Genomic DNA, 22,193 nt, shown 5'->3' with positions numbered 1-22,193 from the left:
CCAGGCGCTGGATGTGTTTCCTGGTCTGGCGGGGGACGCCCACGTCCTCACTGGAGCCGCTCTGGACTTCCTGCTGCACGCCTCCGTGCCACGCCCGGGCTTTCCCTGGGGAAGCAGTGAGATGCTGGGAGCCGGGAGATGCTGCATGGCTCCTCGGTGGGCTCCCGATACGCCAGGGAGAAGGACAGGTAGATGTTGAATAAGGTGGAGGGGAAGCAGCAAAGAAACCTTCAGCAGGGCCAGAGCAGCCTGGTTTGGGCTTTAACGCAGCTCTGTTTTGAAAAGAAAAGCTTGGGGGATGCTGCCCTGGGGGTGCTGTGGTTTTCCTCCCACCTGGCACACAAGCACGGGTCCCTGTGTGGGGTGGCTGGCTGTCCTGTGCCACCACCCTACAGGAGGACGTGCTCCAGAGCTGAGCCCCACGCTGGCTGAGGAGCAAGGGACACCTTGAATGTGCTGCGGTGGCTTTTCCACCCTGTCCCCACCACCCGATACCTCCTTGCGAGATGGGATGCTCACACCTTCCTGCTCCTCCCTGCCAGGTCTCCAGGCAGGGTCTCGCTGCTGTGGACCCCTCACCCTGCCGGAAGGCAGGGCCTGCTGCCGCCGGGATGGCAAGATGGCTGCCTCGCTCCGCCGACCTTACCCGCTTCTGCCAGAAACTCAACCGGGTGAAGACCTTGGAGGATGACATGATGGAGACGTCCTTCAACAGATGCCTTTCCACCATCGACTTGACGCTGCTGGGCATCGGGGGCATGGTGGGCTCTGGGCTGTATGTCCTTACGGGCACTGTGGCCAAGGAGATCGCCGGCCCCGCCGTCATCGTCTCCTTCATCATTGCTGGCTTTGCCTCACTCCTGGCTGCTCTCTGCTATGCTGAGTTTGGAGCCCGGGTACCCAAGACAGGCTCTGCCTACATGTTCACCTACGTGTCCGTGGGTGAGATCTGGGCCTTCCTCATCGGCTGGAATGTGCTGCTGGAGTACATGATTGGAGGAGCCGCGGTGGCCAGGGCCTGGAGTGGCTACCTGGACTCCATCTTCAACCACAAGATAAAGAACTTCACCGAGACCCATGTGGGTGCCTGGCAGGTGCCGTTCCTGGCCCACTACCCCGACTTTCTGGCGGCCGCCATCCTGCTGGTAGCTACCACCTTCATCTCCTTTGGGGCCAAAGTGTCCTCCTGGCTCAACCACGTCTTCTCAGCCATCAGCATGGGTGTCATCCTCTTCATTCTCATCATGGGCTTCATCCTTGCACAGCCCAAGAACTGGAGTGCCCAGGAGGGCGGCTTTGCCCCATATGGGCTGTCGGGCATCATGGCTGGCACGGCCACCTGCTTCTATGCCTTCGTGGGCTTTGATGTCATTGCGGCCTCCAGCGAAGAGGCCAGGAACCCACAGAGGGCTGTCCCCAGGGCCATTGCTTTCTCCTTGGGGCTGGCCACCGGGGCCTACATCCTGGTGTCGGTGGTGCTGACGCTGATGGTGCCCTGGCACACGCTGGACCCTGACTCTGCCCTGGCGGATGCCTTTTACAGGAGGGGCTATGCCTGGGCAGGGTTCCTGGTGGCCGCTGGCTCCATCTGCGGTGAGTACAGGCAGCGGCAGTGGGAGCTGCCTGCCTCGCTCATGATGGGGGCTGGGAACCAGGGTGGTTTGGGTCTGACATGGTTCTCCTTCTTCTGCCCTTCCCTCAGCGATGAACACGGTCCTGCTGAGCAACCTCTTCTCCCTACCGCGCATTGTCTACGCCATGGCCGAGGACGGGCTCTTCTTCCAGGTCTTCTCCCAAGTGCATCCCCGCACGCAGGTGCCTGTCGTCGGCATTGTGGTCTTCGGGCTACTCATGGCCCTGTTGGCCCTCGTCTTTGACCTGGAGGCCCTGGTGCAGTTCCTGTCCATCGGCACGCTGCTGGCCTACACCTTCGTGGCCGCAAGCATCATCGTCCTGCGCTTCCAGCAGCAGAAGGTGGACACCCCTGCGCCGGCAGCCGGTGGTCGGCCCAGCCCTGAGCCTCGTGAGGGTCCATCCGCCGGCGAGCTGAAGGAGTACGAGTCCTTCTCTGACAAGCTGCAGCTGGTGGACAGGGACAAGAGCAAAGAGCACCGGGAGCCGGGGCAGCTGAAGGCAGCTTTCGAGCCCTACCTGGAGTTCCTCAGTGACTTCTACCCGGGTGAGGTGGTCACGGTGGCCGTGGTGACCCTGATGGTGTCCGCCATCTGCCTCTGCTCTATCTTGGTGTTTGGCAACACCCACCTCCACCTGCCCACCTGGAGCTACTCCCTGCTGCTGGTCCTCTTCAGCCTGGCCTTCCTGCTCAGCCTCCTCCTCATCTGGGCGCACGAGCAGCAGCACGGCACACAGACCTTCCAGGTACGCCCAGGGCCCCAGGCACGATTTGTCCCTCTGCCAGGGTCAGTGGGGTGGGAGCAGCTCTGACAAACCCACGGGAGGCCGTGGTCACCCTTGTCTGGTGAAAGCACCACAACTGCTGAAGGAGGAGGAGGAAGAGGGTGTCAGCAAGCACTGGGTGTGGGGACGTGTTGGTGCCTGTGGTGTCACTCTGCACAGACACCGGTCCCTGGGAGGGCACATCCTCAGCAGCTCTGTGTCCATCCCATGGGATTGCTTCTGCCTGCCCTGAGCTCCCTTCTCCACATCCCCACAGCCCCCCCCCCCCCCCGCTCCCCTCCTGCCCATCCCAACTCCTTCTGCCTTTGGCCTGCCCTCGAGCTACACGGTGGAGCTCTTTTCTTCAGCCTCCAAATCACTTCTGTGCCTCTCGTGCTGCCCCCTCTCCAGTTTCACTCACCAGCCCCGTCTGGGCCCTGGTGCAGTGCAGCCACATGGACAATAATACCAGTAGTAACACCACGTCCCTGCCATGCCCCTGCCCCAGCTTCTCCAGCAAGGACCACGCTGGCTCTGGATTGAGCTGGGGGCTTGTTTGGTCCTTGTGACAGTGCCTCTGGGCTGTTTCCAGAATCCGTGACCACCCTGCCAGCCTGGCATGCAGCCTGGCTCCCAGCTCCTGTCTCCCTTACTGGCCGTTTTTTCTTTTGGCTGCCTTTTTCATGGAAAAAAAAGTCATTTTCAGAAAGCCCAGGGTGAAAGTTACTTTGTCCCCTGCATTTAGCAGTGCTGGCTTTTGTCTCTATGGTTTTAAGGATGGTCTCACTACCCCCTGGCTCTGTTTCTCCTGCAGATCCCCCTGGTACCTCTTTCCCCAGCGCTCAGTATCGTCCTCAATATCTATCTGATGCTGAAGCTCAGCTACATGACATGGCTCCGCTTTGCCATCTGGCTGTTCTTAGGTGAGTGCTCCCGTGGCAGCGGGAGCCCCGAGAAGGCGGTGGCTGCTCTGGGGGAGAGGGGAACGGGGCTTGTCTCGGCACCGGCTGGCCGCTTCGGCAGCTCTTTTCCCCCGGTGATGGGTTTATAAAGCGCATTGTGCCCCTTTCCGTCTCTGATTCCCCTTTGGAGACACAAGCTGAGGTCTCCCAGCATCTCCTTGACCCTCCCTGGTTCCCAGAGTGTTACAGTTTGTTCCCATTAAGGTTTGGATCCCCGTTCGAGCTCTGGACCAGAACCACCCCCTGCTCCTGAGGCGGCTCCCTGGGACTTGAGGAGCCCTTCCCAGCAAGGGGCTTCCCCTCCCCAGGGACTGGGGTTGTCCCCCTTGCTCTTACCACGCTACATTATCCTTCTCCACCTGCAAGCAGCTTGTTTAAGCCTCCCCGATGCCATGGCTTGTGCTCCTCCACTGAGATGCCAGCTGCATCTGTGCCAGCCACTGGCCTCTGCTGAAGCCGCTGCTCTCCCTGTCTCCCGCTGCAGGCCTGCTCGTGTACTTTGGTTACGGTATCTGGCACAGCAAGGAGAACCTGCGGGAGCCCAGGCCGCAGCGCGTCAGCGCCCGCTACGTGGTGTTCCCCAGTGGCAGCCTGGAGGAGAGGGTGCAGGCGGTCCAGCCCAGCTCCCAGCCTCCCGCCGGGCTGCCGGACACCGACACCGAAGACTGCAAGAGATGACATCCCGGAGGACGGGGGCACCTGGCTATGGGAGCATCTGATCCACTCGCCATGGCAAGGCCAGAGACCCCCTCTCCTCTTCCCGGTCCCTTTGGCAGCAGAGCCACTGGGGCTGCCCTGGGCTTGTGGCTCCATCCGGAGATGTCGAGGATGCTCGCCCTTCCCCACCAGCTCCCTGCACAGCATGGGGAGGGGCTGCCTCCCTCCCTCCCCATCCCCAGCACTCAGGAACTGGGTCTCAGCCCCCTCAGCCCAGTCCCTGCCCTGTTCACGAGGAGCCGCATCCTCACCACCTTCCCCTGAGCACACCCAGGCGCCATGCAGCAAAGTTCCTTTCTGCTGGCCCATCTGCGCAGCCAGAGATGCAGAGGGGTGCAGCAGGTCCCTGGGGACCGGGGCAGGCAGCCCAACACTACTTGTCCTGGGTCTCATCCTGGCTGCAGCATGGGATCTTTCTGCAGCCCTGTGGAGTCCCCTGCCTCCTGCTGAGCCTGCCTGCAGAAGGAGGCAGGGGCCAAATGCACTTCCCCACCAGCATCCCTGCCATCCCCATCCCCAGGGCCACTCTCCTAAAAGGCTGGGGCTGAGGGGGCTGAGGAGCAGCTGGGGACATGAGATGGACAAAGAACATGGCAGGGACCCCAGCAAAGCCAGTGCAGGCTGGCACGGCAGAAGCCTAACTCCATCTCCCCAGCCACTGGCATCAGCTGTTTCAGGGTGGGCTGGGGGCCGTGCTTGGCTGGAAGCCCATCTGGAAGGTCCTTGCGTGGTCCTGCCTGGGCCAGGCTCTTGCTCGAGCCCTGTGCTGGGTGTGGGAGCTCATGACCCCAGATTTGTTGCCTTGTCCCTGGTGGTCCCCAGCAGCATCCCTGGGCTGGGCTGCCTGGAGCCAGCTCCCCCCTTCCCCTGCACCCCAGCAGCACAGCCTTCACTGCCGCCTGCACTGGCAGGGAGGGCTGAGCCCGCTGTGAGCCTGCCACAGGCTCTTAGTGGCTCGGGATGGGCTCTGTGGGTGCTTTTCAATGTTGCCCCTACCCGGCAAGCATCCCTGTGCTCTGGGACTCACCCCGGCTGCCGTGGTGTCCTGGAGGGAGGGGGTCCCAGCAGCACTGCTGCAGCCACCCCTGGCTGGTTTGCCCATGGGCATCCTGAAGTGGAAGGGAAGAGGGTTTTAGCACGTTTTGGAAGAAATACATGGCAGAAACAATCAGTCAAGCATGAGGTTGCCAAACTGCCAGGCCTCACAGCATGGACACCCTGCTCTCTGCAGCCGTGCTGGATGGGCAATGTCATTTGCATCCTGTGAGGAGCCAGGGACTGTGGGCAAGCCAGTCCCATTGCTTCTCACTGGCCAGTCCCTAGGGGGGGCCTAGAGAGGCCATGGGGGGGTCTCTGTACAATGCACTGGCTCCCTGGTAAACCCCTCTCTCTGCCAGCGCTGCTCCACGTCCCACCTCGCCCCCACGCTGCCGCTGCTGCAGATGGAGCGGCACGTCCCCACCGTGCTGTGGCCCTGCTTGGCACCTCTGTGTAGTGGCTTGTGAGCAACGGGCTGACTCAGTCACCCTCATAAATACTGGTTCTGTGATGGGTCTGGTTGTTTGTGCCGTGTGTCCCTCACCAAGACTCCACGTGGGGAAGCTGCTCACCCAGACGATGCTTAGGAAAGCCCCCTAAAAGCTTGGGGAAAGGGAGAGTCGTGCCACCCGCTGCCACCCTGCAGCCACATTCCTCCCGAGCCCTGCAAGAGCAGCAGTGGGCTATGCCCGGCATGTGCAGACCCTGCCCACAGTTGCTCTCTGGCATCGTGGGGCAGGAGCCGGGCACAGCGAGTCACTGTGCCAGGAGCCCGGCTTTCCAGCCACCAGCATGTGCTGCTGGAGCAGGGCGGGCATGCATGAGCTGCCCAATGCCTGGCCGGGTCCAGCGGGCACCACCGAGAGCAGCTTTGCTCCTCTGGCATGAGTTCATGAGGATGGGCTCCAGCTGGACCCACAGAAACTGGGACCCCCCCAAGGGGCTGGGGCAGCTGTGCAAAGGCAGCCTGGAACTTGAGCTTTACAGATACATAAATATAACTATATTCACCCAGATGGGCCTGAACCCCTTTGTCAACAGTGAGGCTGATGCTGAGCAGTGCCGGGACAGGTTTGCTAAAGCTGCCAAGGGTTACAAGCTGAATGGATGGGAGAACTTGTGAACCACTGCAAATAATGGGAATTGAAGTGTGAGTCACTTGAGATAATCCATAGATAGATACCTCCATCCTCATGGTTGTCGTTCACTAGGGAAGTCTCCTTCCCATGGTAACAAAGTCATTCTTTATTAAAAAAATAAAGTATTCAACAAGTATCCAGGGAGGCAGATGATGATAGACTTAACGCTTCTTATCAACTGTTGGCTTTTAACTCTGCTATAAATCCATTGTCAGCAGGATAAAGGCAAGTAGAAAGAACCGTGGTGATATATCAGGAGCAAGGGAGCCCAGCATAGGGTTGGGGAAGAGCAATAAAAGTCCTAACAGAGCAGGACAGGCTGATGTTCAAAACACTCTTCTGTTCTCTTTTGAAGTAAAGGCGATAGAAGTCGCATTGAAAAATACTCTCAGCTGTCGCCGGGGCCGGGCTCACCCAGAGTGGGCTCTCAGTTGGCCTTTTAAAATGAAAAGACCTAAGAGTTGTCAAATGAGCCTTGTAACCATCGATATTTAATCTATTTAAAAACGTTCATTTGTAAAAATGCAGATAAATTACTGCTAGGCTGTGCCATAAAAAGCAAGCGTGGATACAGGGTACCCCCTAGCACCGGCCAGGGAGAGGCAGGGAGCGATGGGGATGCGGCTGGCAGGGAATTAAAGCATTGAAACATAATTAACGGCAGCCGGGGAGGCGAGCGTGCCCTCTCGAGCACGCTTGTGTGTTTTTTTTAAATAGGATTACAAAATTGGTTGGTTCATCTATGCCACACACCATCCTATTGCAGTAACATGCCCTGCACAGGCACAGAACATATATTAACTGATTTTGAATTGCCTACCCATTAAGGCACCCAAAAAAAAAAAGGGGGTTGTCAGCAGCCACTGCCACCAAGGGAGCCCTCCTACAATGATTTGTTCCTGAAAACTGTATTGGCAGGGAAAAAAAAATTATCCAAACCGAACACCATCAGCAGTGCTTTAAGATGGCAGCCTGTAATTGTAGGAGAAAAAAACACCAGTTCCCCCATCTGTACTCCCGTGATCCAGCCAGATTTTAAAACAAACCACCCCCACGTGCAGCTCACAAAACCCCATTTTTAATAGAGCACGGGGAGACAGCAGTTTGCTGTTCTACTGCAGCTGATATTACACTGATTTGCCATAGGAGTATCTTTCTCCAAATTAGTTTAAAAAAAAAAATAAATCATATTTTCTGGGACTCATGGAAATGGTCTAATCAGCCTAGCTAGACTGCATGGAAATCAATCTAATTAAAATGCATCAGTGAAGTATGTAGGTCAACAGTGTAATGGCCGGCGCTGGGGCTCTGGGAACCTGGAAGGGCTTTAGGGGCCACGGGGCAGGAGCAGCTCCAGCACACGTGCTCCCGGGCTGAGCTAAGAGGGTTAATGTGATCCTTGGACGATAATCCCCCACTTACAGCGTGGGAGCGGGCAGGCGGATGGCCGAGCCTCAGCAGCGATGCTGCTGGACTGGGAGGACTGATAGAGGAGCTACCAGGGCAGTGCTGGTTTGCCATGCCCTGGTAGGAGAGTTCCCACAAAGCAGGTGCAAGGGGGTAAGGAGAAACGCAAATTCAGAGGGGGAATAACGCTGGATTTGTACTAGGGAAAAAATCGATGCTAGGGATGCTACCCACCATCTTTTAAACGGTAGAGAGACTGAATCAGCCTGCGTCCCTCCTCCCCCAGCCCTGAAATGCAGCTTGGGGAGGGGGTGTACCTAGCCCAGCTCCAGAGATGACCAAACGGGACTGAGCTGATGATGATCTCAGAGGCTTCAGGAAACAGGCTCGCTGCTGTTTCCCACGCAGCCCCAGTGACACGAGCTGTGGGAGCTTCTGCAGAGATCGCCGGGCTCTTGCACAGTGAAGCGCAGGGGGGCAGGAGTTGCAGGTGCATCCCAACATGTTTCAGAGACAGTTTAATCACAGATGCTATGCTGAAATAAGCAGGCACTGACCCAGTTGCATACTTGAGGCCTGTCCAGGCTTGAGGGAGGAAAAGAGGAGCCCTGAGCACTGGAAGAGGGTGGTGGGCTGGCACCCAGGAGAGAGCAGCTCAATGCCCTAATTAAATCTCTTCCCAGCCTTGTGTTTCTAAATTATTCCTCCTCCTCCCCACCCCAGCTCTGAAAGCAGCACAGACAAGCTGCAGGGCTCATCTAAGGCTGGCTGTTAAGTAATCCTCTCATTATCCCCTGCCATCCTCCCCTCCTCCTCCTGCAGATACAGCTAGAGGATGAGGTAAGCACCGCGCTTCATCCCCAAGACGCCAGCAGCGGTGTATCTGCTCCTTCCACCAGCTGGAGAACAGCAGGGCATTAAAAGATGGCACCAACCCTGGGTCCTATTGTCCCTTCGTCCCTCCACAAAGTGCCGGCAGTCAGGCCAGCAGCCGGAGTGCTAAGCACAGGGGTACCCAAAGCATTACAGGAGCGCTCGTGCTCGTGTTTCAGAAGCATTTCAGCAGCCTGTGTCTCAGCAGTCCCTGCAACCAGACTCCTTTGGGCCCCAGCTCTTCCCTGTCTCGCCACGCAGTGCAGACATTTTCGAACGAGTTGTCTAAGCATATGCATGAACAATGCAGTCCCATCCCAGCAGCAGAGGCCTCTTTCCGACAGCAGATGGGCCAGTCTCCAACCACGCAGCCACAAAAGCAAGGAGAATAAATCTTCACCACGTGCACAGGAGACAAGGCGAGAAGCAACGGACTTAAACGGTCATGAGGGAGATTTAGGCAAGAGACTAGAAACACTTCCTCTTGGCGATGACAGCTTTGCCTGAGAGGTTACAAAATGTCCATCAGATGCTGTTGAGAGTGAGCTGCTCCTCCTCTGGAGCAAGGATAGCTAGTTTCTCAAGATCTCACCTGCCTGGGCTTCCCTCGCTAGACTGGAAGCGCTTTAGGGCAGCACCAAACACCGTGGGCCTCAGTCCTTGCTGGGACAAAAGCCAAGGCACCTTTCTGCATGGCAGCACACTCAATATTGTAAAGGAGATGAAAGTGTTCATGAAAAACTTCTCTTCTGCATGGGGGGAAAGCTAGGAGTCATGTTGCAGGCTCCTCTGCCCCAGTCCTGCCTCCAAATAATGCTTATTAGTAGCTACTAGAGTTAAGCCTTTTGTGGTCACCTATGTAACTTACACCAGAAGAGTTTCACGTGGAATTAGGCAGTGAGCTTTCCTGGAGCATTAATGCTCATTTTCCAGAAACAGCTAGGCAGATGGAGAAGTCCCAGAGCACTGCAGGAAAACAAGCTGGCTGATCCTTCAAAAAGGTGAAGGGGTGCAAGGAAATTCAAGGCCTCAAAATGACACTGATCAAAATGAGAGCTGCTGAAGAATTAGGGAAAAAATATAATTAGTGGCAATTAATATGGATTTGTGTAACCTCTGTGCTTTGGCAGGGTCAGGAGCTTGGAAAGAGGCAGCAGTGCTGTTGTACTGTAGTACCTTCCACAAGGCATCCAACTGCTACCTGGCAGTTTTGTAAAGAAACCAAAAAGGAACGATATTGAAATAACACTCAGACAAAAAAAAAATAGCTCAGTACTGGAAATGACATCGTGAACAGGGACTCAGCAAATCTTCTGGTGAGTTATTCCAAGATTAGTTCCAAACCTGAAAGAACACACAACTGAGTTTGGAGAGAAGAGGAACAGCGATACCAGCTGGGAAGATTGCCAGGTAAATTGGGAATAACTGATATTTCAGTATAATGGGAATATAACTCTCAGTGTAACTCTCCACGTTAATTCCTCATATCCTTTTGTAGCAGCTGCCAAAGCACAGCAAATTCCTACAACTTCGCACACAAAACCTCCCGCAGGCTAGCTCCACCTGCCTGTTCCCCCCTTCTCCCTGCAGCCCTCCGGGAGGGCAAATCCTGCCTGTGCAATCCTGCCTGCACAATCCTGCCTGCACATGGAGCAGGCCAGTGCTCAGTTTTCCACAGCCACCTCCTGCTCTCATCAAACCCGCAGGAAAAATGAACGTTCAACATATATATCCCAGTTATATTACCCCATAACACACTGCTGGCTCACCTGGTATTTTTAGGTTCCCAAATGGTATGTTGATAGATTTATTGAGCTTAATTCTCACAAGAAAAAAACACCCAGCTCTGACTTCAGTTAGAATGAATCTATATGTGTCAAGGCAGGGGCAAGTGGATCTTCTCTAGTTACACCAGCTGGTGAATCAGGAGAGACTTGGTGTGTAAGCTGGTGAATCAGGAGAGACTTGGTGTGTAAGAATTCTTTACCCACCTGAATTTTATTAGGATTTTAACTTGCATCTCTTCTTCGGAGATCATAGGAAGGGCTAGGGGCAAAGGATGTAACAGAAACAATAAAGGGTGACTAAATATTTTAAAATATAAGTACTTACACTGATTTAAATCAAGTCCCGTAACAGCTTCTGTGTTTGATGATACACAAATTTTTCATCTAGAGATCGAGGAGGTGTCAGGATGGTTCTGAAATTTCTAGAAACAACCCATATTTACAGATCTTACAACATGAAAGAGACCTCTCCAAATGGTGTGAACAGACAGGTGTGAGTCCAAGGCACAGACATTATTTATTAGATACGTAACTGTAAAATAATTTGCACATTTATAGGACAGACTCCATTAGGTAAATCATAACTGCATAGAGTTATTTTCAAATAAAGAGGCTAAACCTCATCTTCTGCTACGAAATAACACTAAGTGCAATTTCACTGGTAGGCACATTTATTAGGTAAATTAAATACAAAGGTGAGCAAGGGGATTATAATGCTTCTGTTCTAGGGAAAAAAGCATAAGGCAAAATACAGGGCACCAGCCAGCCACTCTGGAAGGAGACTGGCAGAAGCCGTCTTGAATTTTGGCCCCTGCCTTCACAAGCTGCTGTCTCAGAGAGGTGTCACTGCTGCCTTACAGGAGAGCACTGCCTGGATGTCCCCAGACCTCATCAGCTGGTGTGTCAGTGGAAGAGGAAATCAAAACCACCGCGCACTGACGTGTCTGGGGACAGACCAGGCTTGCCTAGCTGGAGCATGGATAAAGCCAAGATTGTTGCAAGCACTTTATCAACAAGGTCCGCCAACCTTCAGGGAATGAAAGGAAATTATTTGTGTATAGCCACAACTAGGCTAAGGCAGCACTGCAGCATCGCTGGGGTTTGCTGCCCTCTGACTGCAGGGCAGAGCTGCCTGTGCCTCCAGCCCAAGCCAGACATCCAGAGCTGTTTGTGCGACCATCCTCGGCCCCCCTCCCGAACTGCAAGAAACTGCTGCAAGGAACGGCTTCTTCACAGAGACCAGGAGAGGGAGAGTTAAGCCAGGCTGCTCAGGGCATAGCCATGATTCCTGTTCCTTGCCCACTGCTCCTCAAGGAGCTCACAATTCCCCCTCTCCGTGAACCACAGCACCCAGGTGTCCCAGAGAGTGTAGGGAGGATCCACTGGGATCACAGAAAACATCCCAGGGAGGGGAAGAGAGTTGCACCCCATGTGCTGTTGTCATTGCTGAACTACCAGTGAGTGCCAATCCTATTTCCAGGCAGCTTGTAGCATCCATCCTACGTAACACTGATAAAAGCCAGAGCATGCATCCAGGAAATAAGAACACCAGTCATGACCCAGGACAGGGGCTCTACCCTGGACAGCATGGGCTCCACATGAGGCTAAGGAACTGCGGTAGGAAGCAGCCGAAAATGAGTCACCAGTGCATGTGACAGTTAATTCAGCAAAGGCAATCCCAGCTGTGTAACAGAGAAACAAGCCTAAGGCAGAAAGCATTTGGTCACAGCACACCTCTGGATAGGACTTTGCTTCCGACATAATAAGCACGTTCTTGGGCCGCACAGACTCCACTACAGTGGGCTATGGATCCAAGCATCGGCAGCAGCTACAACACATGATGTTCCACCAGACAAATGTCCCTACACACAAAGATGATGATTAAAAAGGAGCCCCTCGACTCTTATCCATGGGGATGCTCTTGCATGTGCTGGAAGAGACTCAGAGCGGGTCGTAGCAGAAATCTTAAAGCGAAAAGACAGAAAAACTTCCAAGTGTCAGCAATGATGAAGTAGCGAATATTTGCACAGATCCTGCCTTAGCACTGCCCTGGAACATCCTTATGTCACAGGCTTGGTGAGTGGAACTGGGGCGTTAGGCAGAGGTGCTGAAGAAGCAGCCCCAAAGAGACTCATGTTAAGACACTGCGTTCTGGGAATTACCCACCACTTTGGGCTGAGTCCGAAGCTCAACCTTCAACTGACTTTTCCTCTGCAACTTCGTGTTTCCACCATGTCTGAGAAGAAGATTTGGGAAAAGTATTTTCACAGCATCACACAACTCTGCAAGCTCTTTGTTCACAGGGATGTCCTAGAGGGCAAAATCACTAGAGGTAAGTAAGCGCATGGTACGATTTACCATCCCTCAGAAAACAGATATTGCAACATATTCTGCTCGCTCTCAAACCAAACACAAAATTCTCACACCAGATTGTGAGATCTGGGGCTGTTAGCCAACACGACAACGTTGCAGGCAGGTATGAGATTCAACAAGCAGCAGCATCCTGCTCCCAGGGCAAGAAGCAAAAGAGCTAAAGTGATGGGGAAGCAGCACAGAAATCAAAGGAAGATATGGTTTTCATGCAAGCTCCTCGCTGCACTGCCAAAAGACAGTGAGCTGAAGTGGATAAAGGTGGAAAACAGCCTGTCAAAAACAAGCAAACAAACAAAGATCTGGAGAGAAAGTCAGGACAATGCCAGGATGGATAGTAAGCCCAGAAGAATGGTCTACAGGAAGAGAAATTAAAACAGCTGGAAAGGAGGAGGTACAAGGGACAGGCACTGAATGACAGAGGAAGGCTCCACATTTCAGGGATCATCAGCTCTCTCTTTAAGGCAGATGTCTGGATTGTTTGTAGCAAAGGGTCATAAAGAACAAGATCCACCTGATTAAATGCTGGTGACTGCAAGGCAACTGTTTCCTCTGAGCTCACCATCACAGTCTCCCTACGTAGTCCACAGTGATAACAGTCAATACAGAGCTGAGGTGGAAGTCTCCCCAACCTAAAGCAGACCTCTACACTTTGCTGTGTTAATTTTGCCTGAAACACCATTGATCAAACCTCCATCTTCTATGAACAGATCTTGTGTAATCACCTCAGACATAGTCACCGACATTGTATATGAGCTAGGCCAGACAAATCCCTCCTCAATAAACAACTGAGCAACTGTCTTCTTTTTTTAGAAATTAGAAGTAGTTGCTAGCTAATTGATCCTAAGGGCATTAGATGGCTACTGGCCTGAGACAGAGCCTCTGTTCCAGAAGTGATGCTCTTTGGTAGGGCATATGAGATGCCTTGCGCTGAGACCCACCTGGTGACAGCAGGCTGCCTTCTCAGATCTGGCACTGTTCACAAATGGGGTAGATGTTCAAGTAGAAGTTCTTGTACCATGTAAGGACCATTTAGCTTCATTAGAAACGGGACAGAAATGTTTCCAAAACTGCTCCAAAACATCGTCAGAGCAGAGAGCTCAAGCTTCCCAGGGAATTTCTGAATTCACAGGTGGCCAGATTCCTCCCAGTGCTCAGCATCTTTGCACTGAGAGCTGAGCCCTGCTTCCTCCACACCCTGCTGCTGCCCGAAGCCTCGGCAATGCCCAGCTCAGTGCATTCATGCACCTTGGTGCTGCTGCAAACACACAAAGCGGAGCCTGGGCACATACAGACATGTCCATGTTTTGAAGTTGGGGGTCATTCCCTCCATATACAGTCCTCACTGGGCAGCAACAACGCCAGAGCCAGAATCTCTCTGGCAGGCCTTTGTTATTCACACACCGCAAATTCAACCTCTTCCCTCCCTTCCCTCTTCTTTCTGGTGTAACACTTACTGGCAAGTCCAGGATCTCTATGCCAGTGCCAGAATTTGCCTGTAGAGCTTTGAGGACCCCACAGCAGCCTTCACTCTGCATGGGATTTCTGGTCATCTGCAGTCAGAAAAGAAACAGCAGGAGGGTATGTGACATGGGTTTTTTTTGTAGGATCCTTGACGCTACCAGCGGTCCCCAGTGGGTGAGACACCAGCACGGTTTACTTCAAGTGCCAGTAACAGTGGGCCAATGGCTCTCAAACAGCCATCCCAGTGCCACCCGCCATGCTGAGCTGGACACTACTGCTGCAGAAATAGGATGCTATCCGTGCTACAAGACATGGCATGACAGGCTGCAGTTCACACAGTGGCAGGCTCACAGAAATCTCTGTTCACCAAGGAAACTGCTGGATACAAGCCCTCTGTCTTAATGAGAGCATACTGCAACCAGGGGAGCATGGAAGGAGGCACGCTGGGGCAAGCAGCTCCCTGATTTTGCTGTAGATTTGTTTTAAGGGGTTCCAATCTAGGGCATACAGGCATCAGTGATATTTAAATATGCATAAGAGGCTCCAATACCTTCATAGGAAAGTTACTCACATTAAGTCTTTTCAGAGTCTTGTTTTCTTTCAGGCCAGCTGCAATGTGCAGAGCTCCTTCCACTGAAATACGGTTGTTGCTAAAAACAGATAAAAGGCATGCTTCAGACACTGAGCTCCAGGTTTTCCATATCTGCATTGCTCAGGCAAAGGATATGAAACCTCCTCCTTCACCGAGCACTGAAAACATGTTATATCCAGAGAGAATTTAGGGCAGCTCCTTCCGACTAAAAAACTGTATTTGGGAGGTTGGAAGTGCTGAGAAATTGCCAAATCCCACAGGCTGATAGAGGTGAGGCTGACACAGCTCCCTGCCCGCAGTAGTGAGGCTGACCATGTATTTCCAACAGGCACAGACACAAACGTATGCAACACATGCACGTGGCTGGCCACACAGATCAACACAGACAGAAACATTCAACATTCACACCTTGTCCCTCTCTTTTCCCATGCTTGTTACTGCCCAGAGCACCTCGGTCCCTTCCCTCGCCCTTGGTTCCTCCCCTAAACATCCCCTAACAGGCCTTGTGCAATCCCAAAAATGCTCTTCCCCCACATCCCGTAACACATCCCACAGCCCCTCGGCAGTGACTCCAAGTTTAAGGAGAGGAACTGGGATTTGGGACGAGACCAGCAGCACTAGTATTTTGTAATGCTCCCTCTGCCTTACGCACCTAGTGCTCTCGGCAGGTAGGGAATCCAAATGGCTGCTGTGGGCTTTGCCCGCCACTGCAAAATTGGAGAAAATGTGCAGCAGGACCAGAGTCTGACTCACCCAATGTTGAGCTCTTCCAGCACATTGTTGGCTTTAAGAGCCTCCCCCAAGGCAGCTGCTCCGCTGTTGCCAAAGCCATTGTAGGAAACATCCAGCACTTTGAGAAATGTGTTTGCCTGTGATGCGACATAAACACACAACTGAAAATCTCCCTGTCAGTTGATACAACCTTGGAGAAATATCCTTTCTACAGACTACCGTCCTTTCTACTGTCCAAAAAGCAGTTGGAAGCTTGCTGCACTAGTGCTACGATGGCACATGTGATTTGCATTGCACAAGAGGTGAAATTAAATTACTTTAGTGGCCCCTTTCAGCCTATGAGGCTGGAAGAACTGTTTCTTATTTTAATGAGAAACTGTTTTCTTTTAGTACAGTAAAAACTGTATGGAATACAAAACAATTTCTGTACTGATTTATGAATCAGAAGTGAAATGAAACAATTCAAAACATTCACTATAGTAATTTTGACTCTAAAAAGGGAACTAGAAATAGAGAAATGAAAACATATGCAACATGTCAATAGACAAAGGATGATTTTACTGTCTTAGTTCCAAGGTCTATATGATCCCAGATCATAGATGGCTGTTGGACAGGCAAGGGCACAAGGCAAACAGTGCATCATGGCGTTCACGCTCATTTAAACAGATAAAGCTTGATGTGAGTTCTCGGAATTTAAAAAACAGGAGTGAAAACATTTCCTACCCCCAAGCCTTTGGCCAAGGCAGCTGCCCCCTCGCTATGGAAATGGTTCCAGCTGATTTTAAGTTCCTTTAATCCAATGTTTTCTGCTATTGCCATTCCAAGAATCTCACCTAAGAAAAAATACATGAAGCCAAACAGTTTAAGAGTTAAAAGGATTAAGAGTTAAAAGGAAGTTTGGGTTAGTTTAGGTATTTCTTTGCAACTGTCTGTATTACCTCTACACAGGCAATTAAAACCACAACATATTATTTTCTTTTATGCCTCATTTACCAGAAACTGCCGGACAATAAAGCATATGTGTTCTCTGACCCCAGGTTGCAAATGTAGCAAAGAGGGAGGGAAAATCCAATCATGCGTGGAGATCTGACCTCACAGGCTCATTCTCCAGCCTGATGCAAGTCTGAAAGCTGACACCAAGCAACCAGGTAGCTTCCCACAGGCTCTCGCCCTTCCCCAGCTCTGGCCTCCAGCCAGCTGAAGTCTGCTCCTCTGGCTAGCAGAGAAGCCAGCTCTGCTCTCTCTTTAATCCCTCCCAGAGCTCCTGTGCCATCATAAAATCTGAATAGTTTTCCTCAGCAAGTGTTCTGCGAGTTTCCAGTGGGGCAGGAAAGAAATGAGGTTGTCAACCAGCATAGAAGAAAAGGAAGCCATCACCAGGCTTGAAGACCAGAAGACTGGGGAGAACTGTTTGTAAAGGCAGCAGGAGATGAGCAGGATAGGCATGGAGAGGAAAGCAGCCATTGCAGCCTTCAAAAGTAAAAATGAGGAAAAAAGCAGAACGGATCTGGAAAGGAACCAAGTGAATGGCTGGTGTGTTCCTGCTGGCCAGAAGAGATGAGGATTATGGTTGTTTCCTCTCTTGTAAGCCAGAGAAGCCCACTGAAGACATGAAGGATCTTCAAGGAGGAGGTTATAGCAGGTGAGATACGTGAAGATTAAGGGTTGTAAAGCAGTGGATGGAGAGAAGATGGTGGATTTTTCATGAAAGACACAATCAGGGGAGAATGTGGATCTGACAGACAGCATGCAATGCAGCACAGCAGAGGAAAAATTCAGTATCTCCCTTTTTGAGTGTGTACCCATCACAGACAGCATTGGAAGTAGAGGGATTTGGAGCACAGTTGTAGGGTGAGACCAGAAGTAGGGAGAAGATTTGTGAATCTTCAGCCTGGAGATAGTAGCAGAACACATGGCTGGGGTTGCCCAAGGACAGCCATAGATGGAGAGGACAAAGCATGTGCCAGTAAGGTGCAAAAAGGAGATGAGCATAAAGGTTGAAAAGTCAGGGATTAGCAATGACATCATGAGGAGTGTTCTGCAGAAGTGGACAATCACGAAGAAAGGATGGGGGAGTTCAGCCCAGCGCAAGTGCACCTGGTGGAACCAGTACAGACTGAGGCCCAGAGAGCAACAACTAGGTTTCATCACATCACACAGCATCACAGGAGCACTGTGAATGCAAGGATGTAACGATTAAATAACAGCATGCTTAAAAATCAAGAGCCAAAGAAAAAGCAATATGCATTAACAAGGTTGAGACCAACAAGAAGATGGAAAAGAAACAGCCAAAGTCATTAGCAAATGAAGTCTCCAAACCACAAGCTGTCAAGTGTGGTAAAGTATCAGGGAAGCACAACTCCCTGCTTGTTCCACTCTCACACGCTCCCCTTGGCACCTGCAATCACCTCTTGGTGACAGGGAGCTAGACAGAAGGACTGCTGGCAAACTCCATTCTGCTGGTTTTTTTCTGCTCTTATTAAGCATTTTACACACCTGTGAAAGCTGAAATAGTGATCGAGAAAAAAAGCAAATGATAGTTCAGTGAAAGGAAGCCCATCAGAACTTGGGAACAGGGGAAAGAAACAGAGGGGGTAAAGCTTGCAATGCTATAAGAAAAGGCAGAGAATGAAGATGAACAAATGATGATAGCTTGACACTGGTTTGGCCTACAAAGAGCCAAAAATACTTTTCAGGAAACTGAAAATATTAACCAACCATACTCTCCAAAGGTCTGAGGCAGGCAAGCAACTCATTAAGCTGCATTGCTAACTGCCGCAGCACCACCCTCTGTGCAAGGTGCAGGACAGCACTTTACCTGCTTTGTCATCGAACATGTTGTAACTCAGATCGAGAATTTCCACTTTGCTGTTTGCTGTGATGGCATCTGCTAAATACTTTGCTGCATGATCATCAAATTCATTTCCTGAGAGCTGGAGGGACACAATTGTAGTATTTTCTAGAAGCATAGCAGAAAAGGCCTTAGCTCCTTCAACGCCTAATTTGTTGTCAGATAAATCAACAGCTGGGGAAAGAAAAAACATTATCAGATCATCAAATCATATCAGCATCTGACCTCTACACTGCAATGGCAGAAGTAGTGCCAGACTTGGAAAATAAGAATGGTGAACCTGGTCTAACACAGTATTTTAGTAGGAACAACAGAACTTAATTTTTGAATTCACAACCTGTCCCCAAGATAGGCTCATTCACATTTTGCCACATGAATATGGGACATGAGACAAAAGTGTTCCTTGTACATCTGTGCTTCTCACTCCAGGCACAACCTACACTCAGCTAAGTTATCCCGGGTTTCTTGGTTCCTCATCATGGCTTGAAAAAAAGAGCGTAGGCAGGGATGTGTAGGCTAAATGTAAAACAGGAATGACAGACACTGAGATCCAAATATGAAAGCATGAACTTCTCTGCCCACCTACATACAGAATGAATTTTCCTAGCACAGAAGTAACAGAACCCTAAACCTCTAATACTGAATCCAACCACTAAAGAACAAAAATAAGGAAATCCCATGTTAACGGGGGTTCATAGCACTGAACCTGTGCCCTTCATCCATGATTACTTCCCAACAAAGCCTATGGGTTGCCTTAGTTACATGAGAGTTGTGTTCTCAGCTGTCTAAACTGCCCTTGTTCTTTGTGGATAAAATATATCCTTCAGTGCAGCAACCAGCATGACTTACAGCGAAGTTCTGGCTGTATCCTAGCACGGGCCTGGAGATTCAGACACTGAAACAGGAGGTTAATGCAAGCGCTGGAAAATGTGACACAGACATGACAGGGACTCCACGCAGACCCATCCTGGGTCTCTGCTCTGTGCTCTTCACACAGAAGCACAGCACAGGGACTCCTAGACTGTCTCTGCACGTAACAACTTCAGGTTTGGCAGGGCTTGTTAGTGCTTCTGGATATGTGCTGGCACAACCAGCTGTATCCCACCGAACTGCCTTCACTGCACCTCAGCTCTGCGGAGCCAGCGCAGGACCCTGCAACGCGTAACCCACAACTCAGATAACCTGTCTGTGTATAACTGTGAGTTGCTACTTAAATTATGAAAGGCAGGAATATCGACCCTGGAAAAGCAGGGCCTAAAACCATGATCACTAGACACAACACTGTCTGACTGAGACTTAAATTCAGGAAGCACTGCTCTGCTTCTGCTCCCTGTATCTGTAGTATCTGTAGTCTAAAACTAGAGAGGTAGTAGACAAGTGAAATGTCCCTGGGAAGAGCAGACATGTGCTGCTGCTAAAACAGAGGCTTGCACATTCATTCTAGATGGGCTTCTCTTCCATCTCTCCCGACTTAAAAGCTCCATTTTCTTAGATGCCAATCGTGCAAATTCAACTTACAAAGCCTTAACCATTATTAACCACATCCTCTGAATAGTGTAAGTTTCAGGTGGATGCTTCTGATCCACAATCAAAGCAGAAACTTGCTTTCTCCTGGCTTTCCAGCAGCTTCACAGGAATAACAGCATGGGGCTGACTCCAGTTAGTGGCATCCTAACTTCACAAAAGTAAATGCTATGAAAACAGGTGGAGAAAGGTGATGAAGCGGCACAGTTTTAAACACTCACTGTTCAAACAGCACCCCAGTTCTGGTACCCTTTTCACAACACAGAATCACTATGACAGCAGGACTGCTTAAATCCACACAGAAGCCAGCACAATTTCCTCCTCTACAGCAATGCATCTACCAGAGAACGGCAGACGGGAGAATACAAACCTGAAACATAGCAGTTTTCTTTCAGCATCTCTGCAATTGCAGCTGCCCCTTCTCCTTGCAGCCAGTTGTCACTCAGGTCTAACGTGAGGACAGAGGTATCGACCATCAAGGAAAGAGCTAAAGCCTTGGCACCCTGCAGCAAAAAAAACCCCGAACAAGTCATTTACAGTTTCACTGGGTTCACAAAGCTCTTGTGAATGTTTCTGTTTCAGCTCCCCTTAGTCTGGCAGGGCACAGGGGGATTTCACAAAGCCATCAGCAGAATCGTGCAAAAAGATTCCCCTTCCAAAATCATTTAAAGCTAGGCTGGAAAAGCCAACACTGAATACAGTTTAAGATATTTAATTTCATTCATGTTATTAAAGAAGTAATTTCTCCTTCCATAAAAATGATGAAAAATACTTCTGCTGTCAATATTCATGACTCAGTGGAAAAGGAAAAGGTTCTGGCCCACTGTGCCTGACAATGTACCCCTCTGGACATCACTTCTACCTGGCAGTCTGTGAGTACAGCCATAGTAAGCACCCCTTTAGTTTACTTACGGCTGCTCTGAATCCTGACCTCAACATTTAAGAAGGCTGTATTGTGCCAGTATCCTGATCTGTCAGCGGGAATTCTTAATTTCAAAAATATTTACAATTAAACAGAAGTATGGCAATGACCTTGTGATTACTCAACAGAGACTGCAAAATGAAATTTTCTCCAGCCTTGGATATCAGACACAGGAAAATGAACTGGAAGGGACCTCAGAGAACTATTCCAGATAAAATAAACTTAACAGAGCAAAAAGGTTTATCAGCAAAAATTACTATGAAAGGCTGCACCCTTTTCATGGTCCAAACTACACTTTTCCAAAATGCCATGCCCACTGAAAGCAGTTTTCATGGGTGGGACTACCTGACACGAACCAATGTGCGAAGGTACAAAAGGTTCATAATTTCTTCCTAAAAATATTAATTTAAAAACTGTGGAGTACCCCAGGGGAGACAACATGCTCTCAGGAAAAATTCTCAACCCAAAGGGGAAGAATGACACGTGCACATCCCATCCTCCCACCTCCACTCCCACATCCAGGGAAGGAGATGACTCCCGTTCCTGAGCCCTGCAAAACAACCTGCTGACAAATACCCACTGCCCGCTGAACACCAAACCTCGCTTGGCATAACACTGGCCCCTAACCAGTGTCTGAACCACCAGCAAGGCAGGCAGAAAAGGGTCCTTGACGTGTTCTTGACATAAAACTTGGGTTGCTCTGATCCACACAGGAGTTACAACAACGTTCTCATTAGTGGGAAAGACAAAATTGACAGTGCCTCGGTTGGGGTGTTTGCACTGGTTTCTGGGCCTGGCGAAGGACCAGAGCTCAGTGTGACGGCAGGGTGAAGGAGGGGACAGGCCCGGCCGGCTGACGGGGTTTGCAGCCCTTCTGACGCCCCAGAGCCCCGAGGCAGGTGTCCCTCACGCAGGGTGATGCTGCTGCCGTCCCTCACCCGCGGGCCCAGGCCACGGTGCCGCAGGCTGAGCGCGGGGCCCGGTGCGCGCCGCAGGAGGCCGGAGGCCGGGGTCACGCCGCAGGCCCGGCATGCGGCCAGGTACCGGCTCTCTCCCGCCGGGTCGCCGCCGTCCTCCTCGCCTGCGGGGAAAGAGCGTTGGGGAGGGTTTCACCGAGTGCTCCCACGAAGCCCGCCGCGTTGTTGCTGTTCCTACAGCGCCACAGTGGGGACGCGGCCAAGGCCCGGGCCCAGGCCAGGCCGCTGCCTCCCAGGACCGGCGGGACAAGCCTGGCGTTCCCCTGGACCCACCCCGGGGACACCGCCCGCGGATGCCAGGCCGGAGCCAACCCCGACGGGCGGGGTCCGCCTCACGCCGCACCCGAGCTCCCCCCGTCCGCGCCGCTGCCGCCGCCCCCCGCCGCTGCCGCCATCTCCGGCGCGGGCCCGGGCCCGCCGCGCTGTTGCCATGGCGACGGG

The 22,193-nt window shown here is 51.6% G+C and overlaps 2 protein-coding genes across 2 annotated transcripts; one reads left to right on the top strand and one right to left on the bottom strand.

Moving 5' to 3' along the window:
• Positions 1-611: 611 nt before the first annotated feature.
• SLC7A4 (solute carrier family 7 member 4) lies at positions 612-4,037 on the top strand (the record flags this gene model as incomplete). The annotated part of the gene is made up of 4 exons (XM_082325492.1): positions 612-1,593; positions 1,703-2,379; positions 3,212-3,320; positions 3,844-4,037. The coding sequence occupies 4 exons, from the start codon at positions 612-614 to the stop codon at positions 4,035-4,037; spliced, it is 1,962 nt and encodes a 653-aa protein (XP_082181618.1).
• An 8,013-nt stretch (positions 4,038-12,050) lies between these two features.
• LRRC74B (leucine rich repeat containing 74B) lies at positions 12,051-22,147 on the bottom strand (the record flags this gene model as incomplete). The annotated part of the gene is made up of 9 exons (XM_082324814.1): positions 12,051-12,630; positions 14,148-14,243; positions 14,726-14,804; positions 15,500-15,615; positions 16,202-16,311; positions 18,297-18,503; positions 20,224-20,356; positions 21,714-21,856; positions 22,096-22,147. 9 exons carry the CDS (start codon positions 22,145-22,147, stop codon positions 12,457-12,459), a joined length of 1,110 nt encoding a protein of 369 aa, XP_082180940.1. The 3' UTR covers positions 12,051-12,456.
• Positions 22,148-22,193: the final 46 nt, after the last annotated feature.

Source organism: Platalea leucorodia (genome assembly GCF_965183815.1).
Source record: "Platalea leucorodia genome assembly, chromosome: 12".
NCBI classification, from domain to species: Eukaryota; Metazoa; Chordata; class Aves; order Pelecaniformes; family Threskiornithidae; genus Platalea; species Platalea leucorodia.
This window is presented reverse-complemented; position numbering and strand designations above follow the sequence as displayed.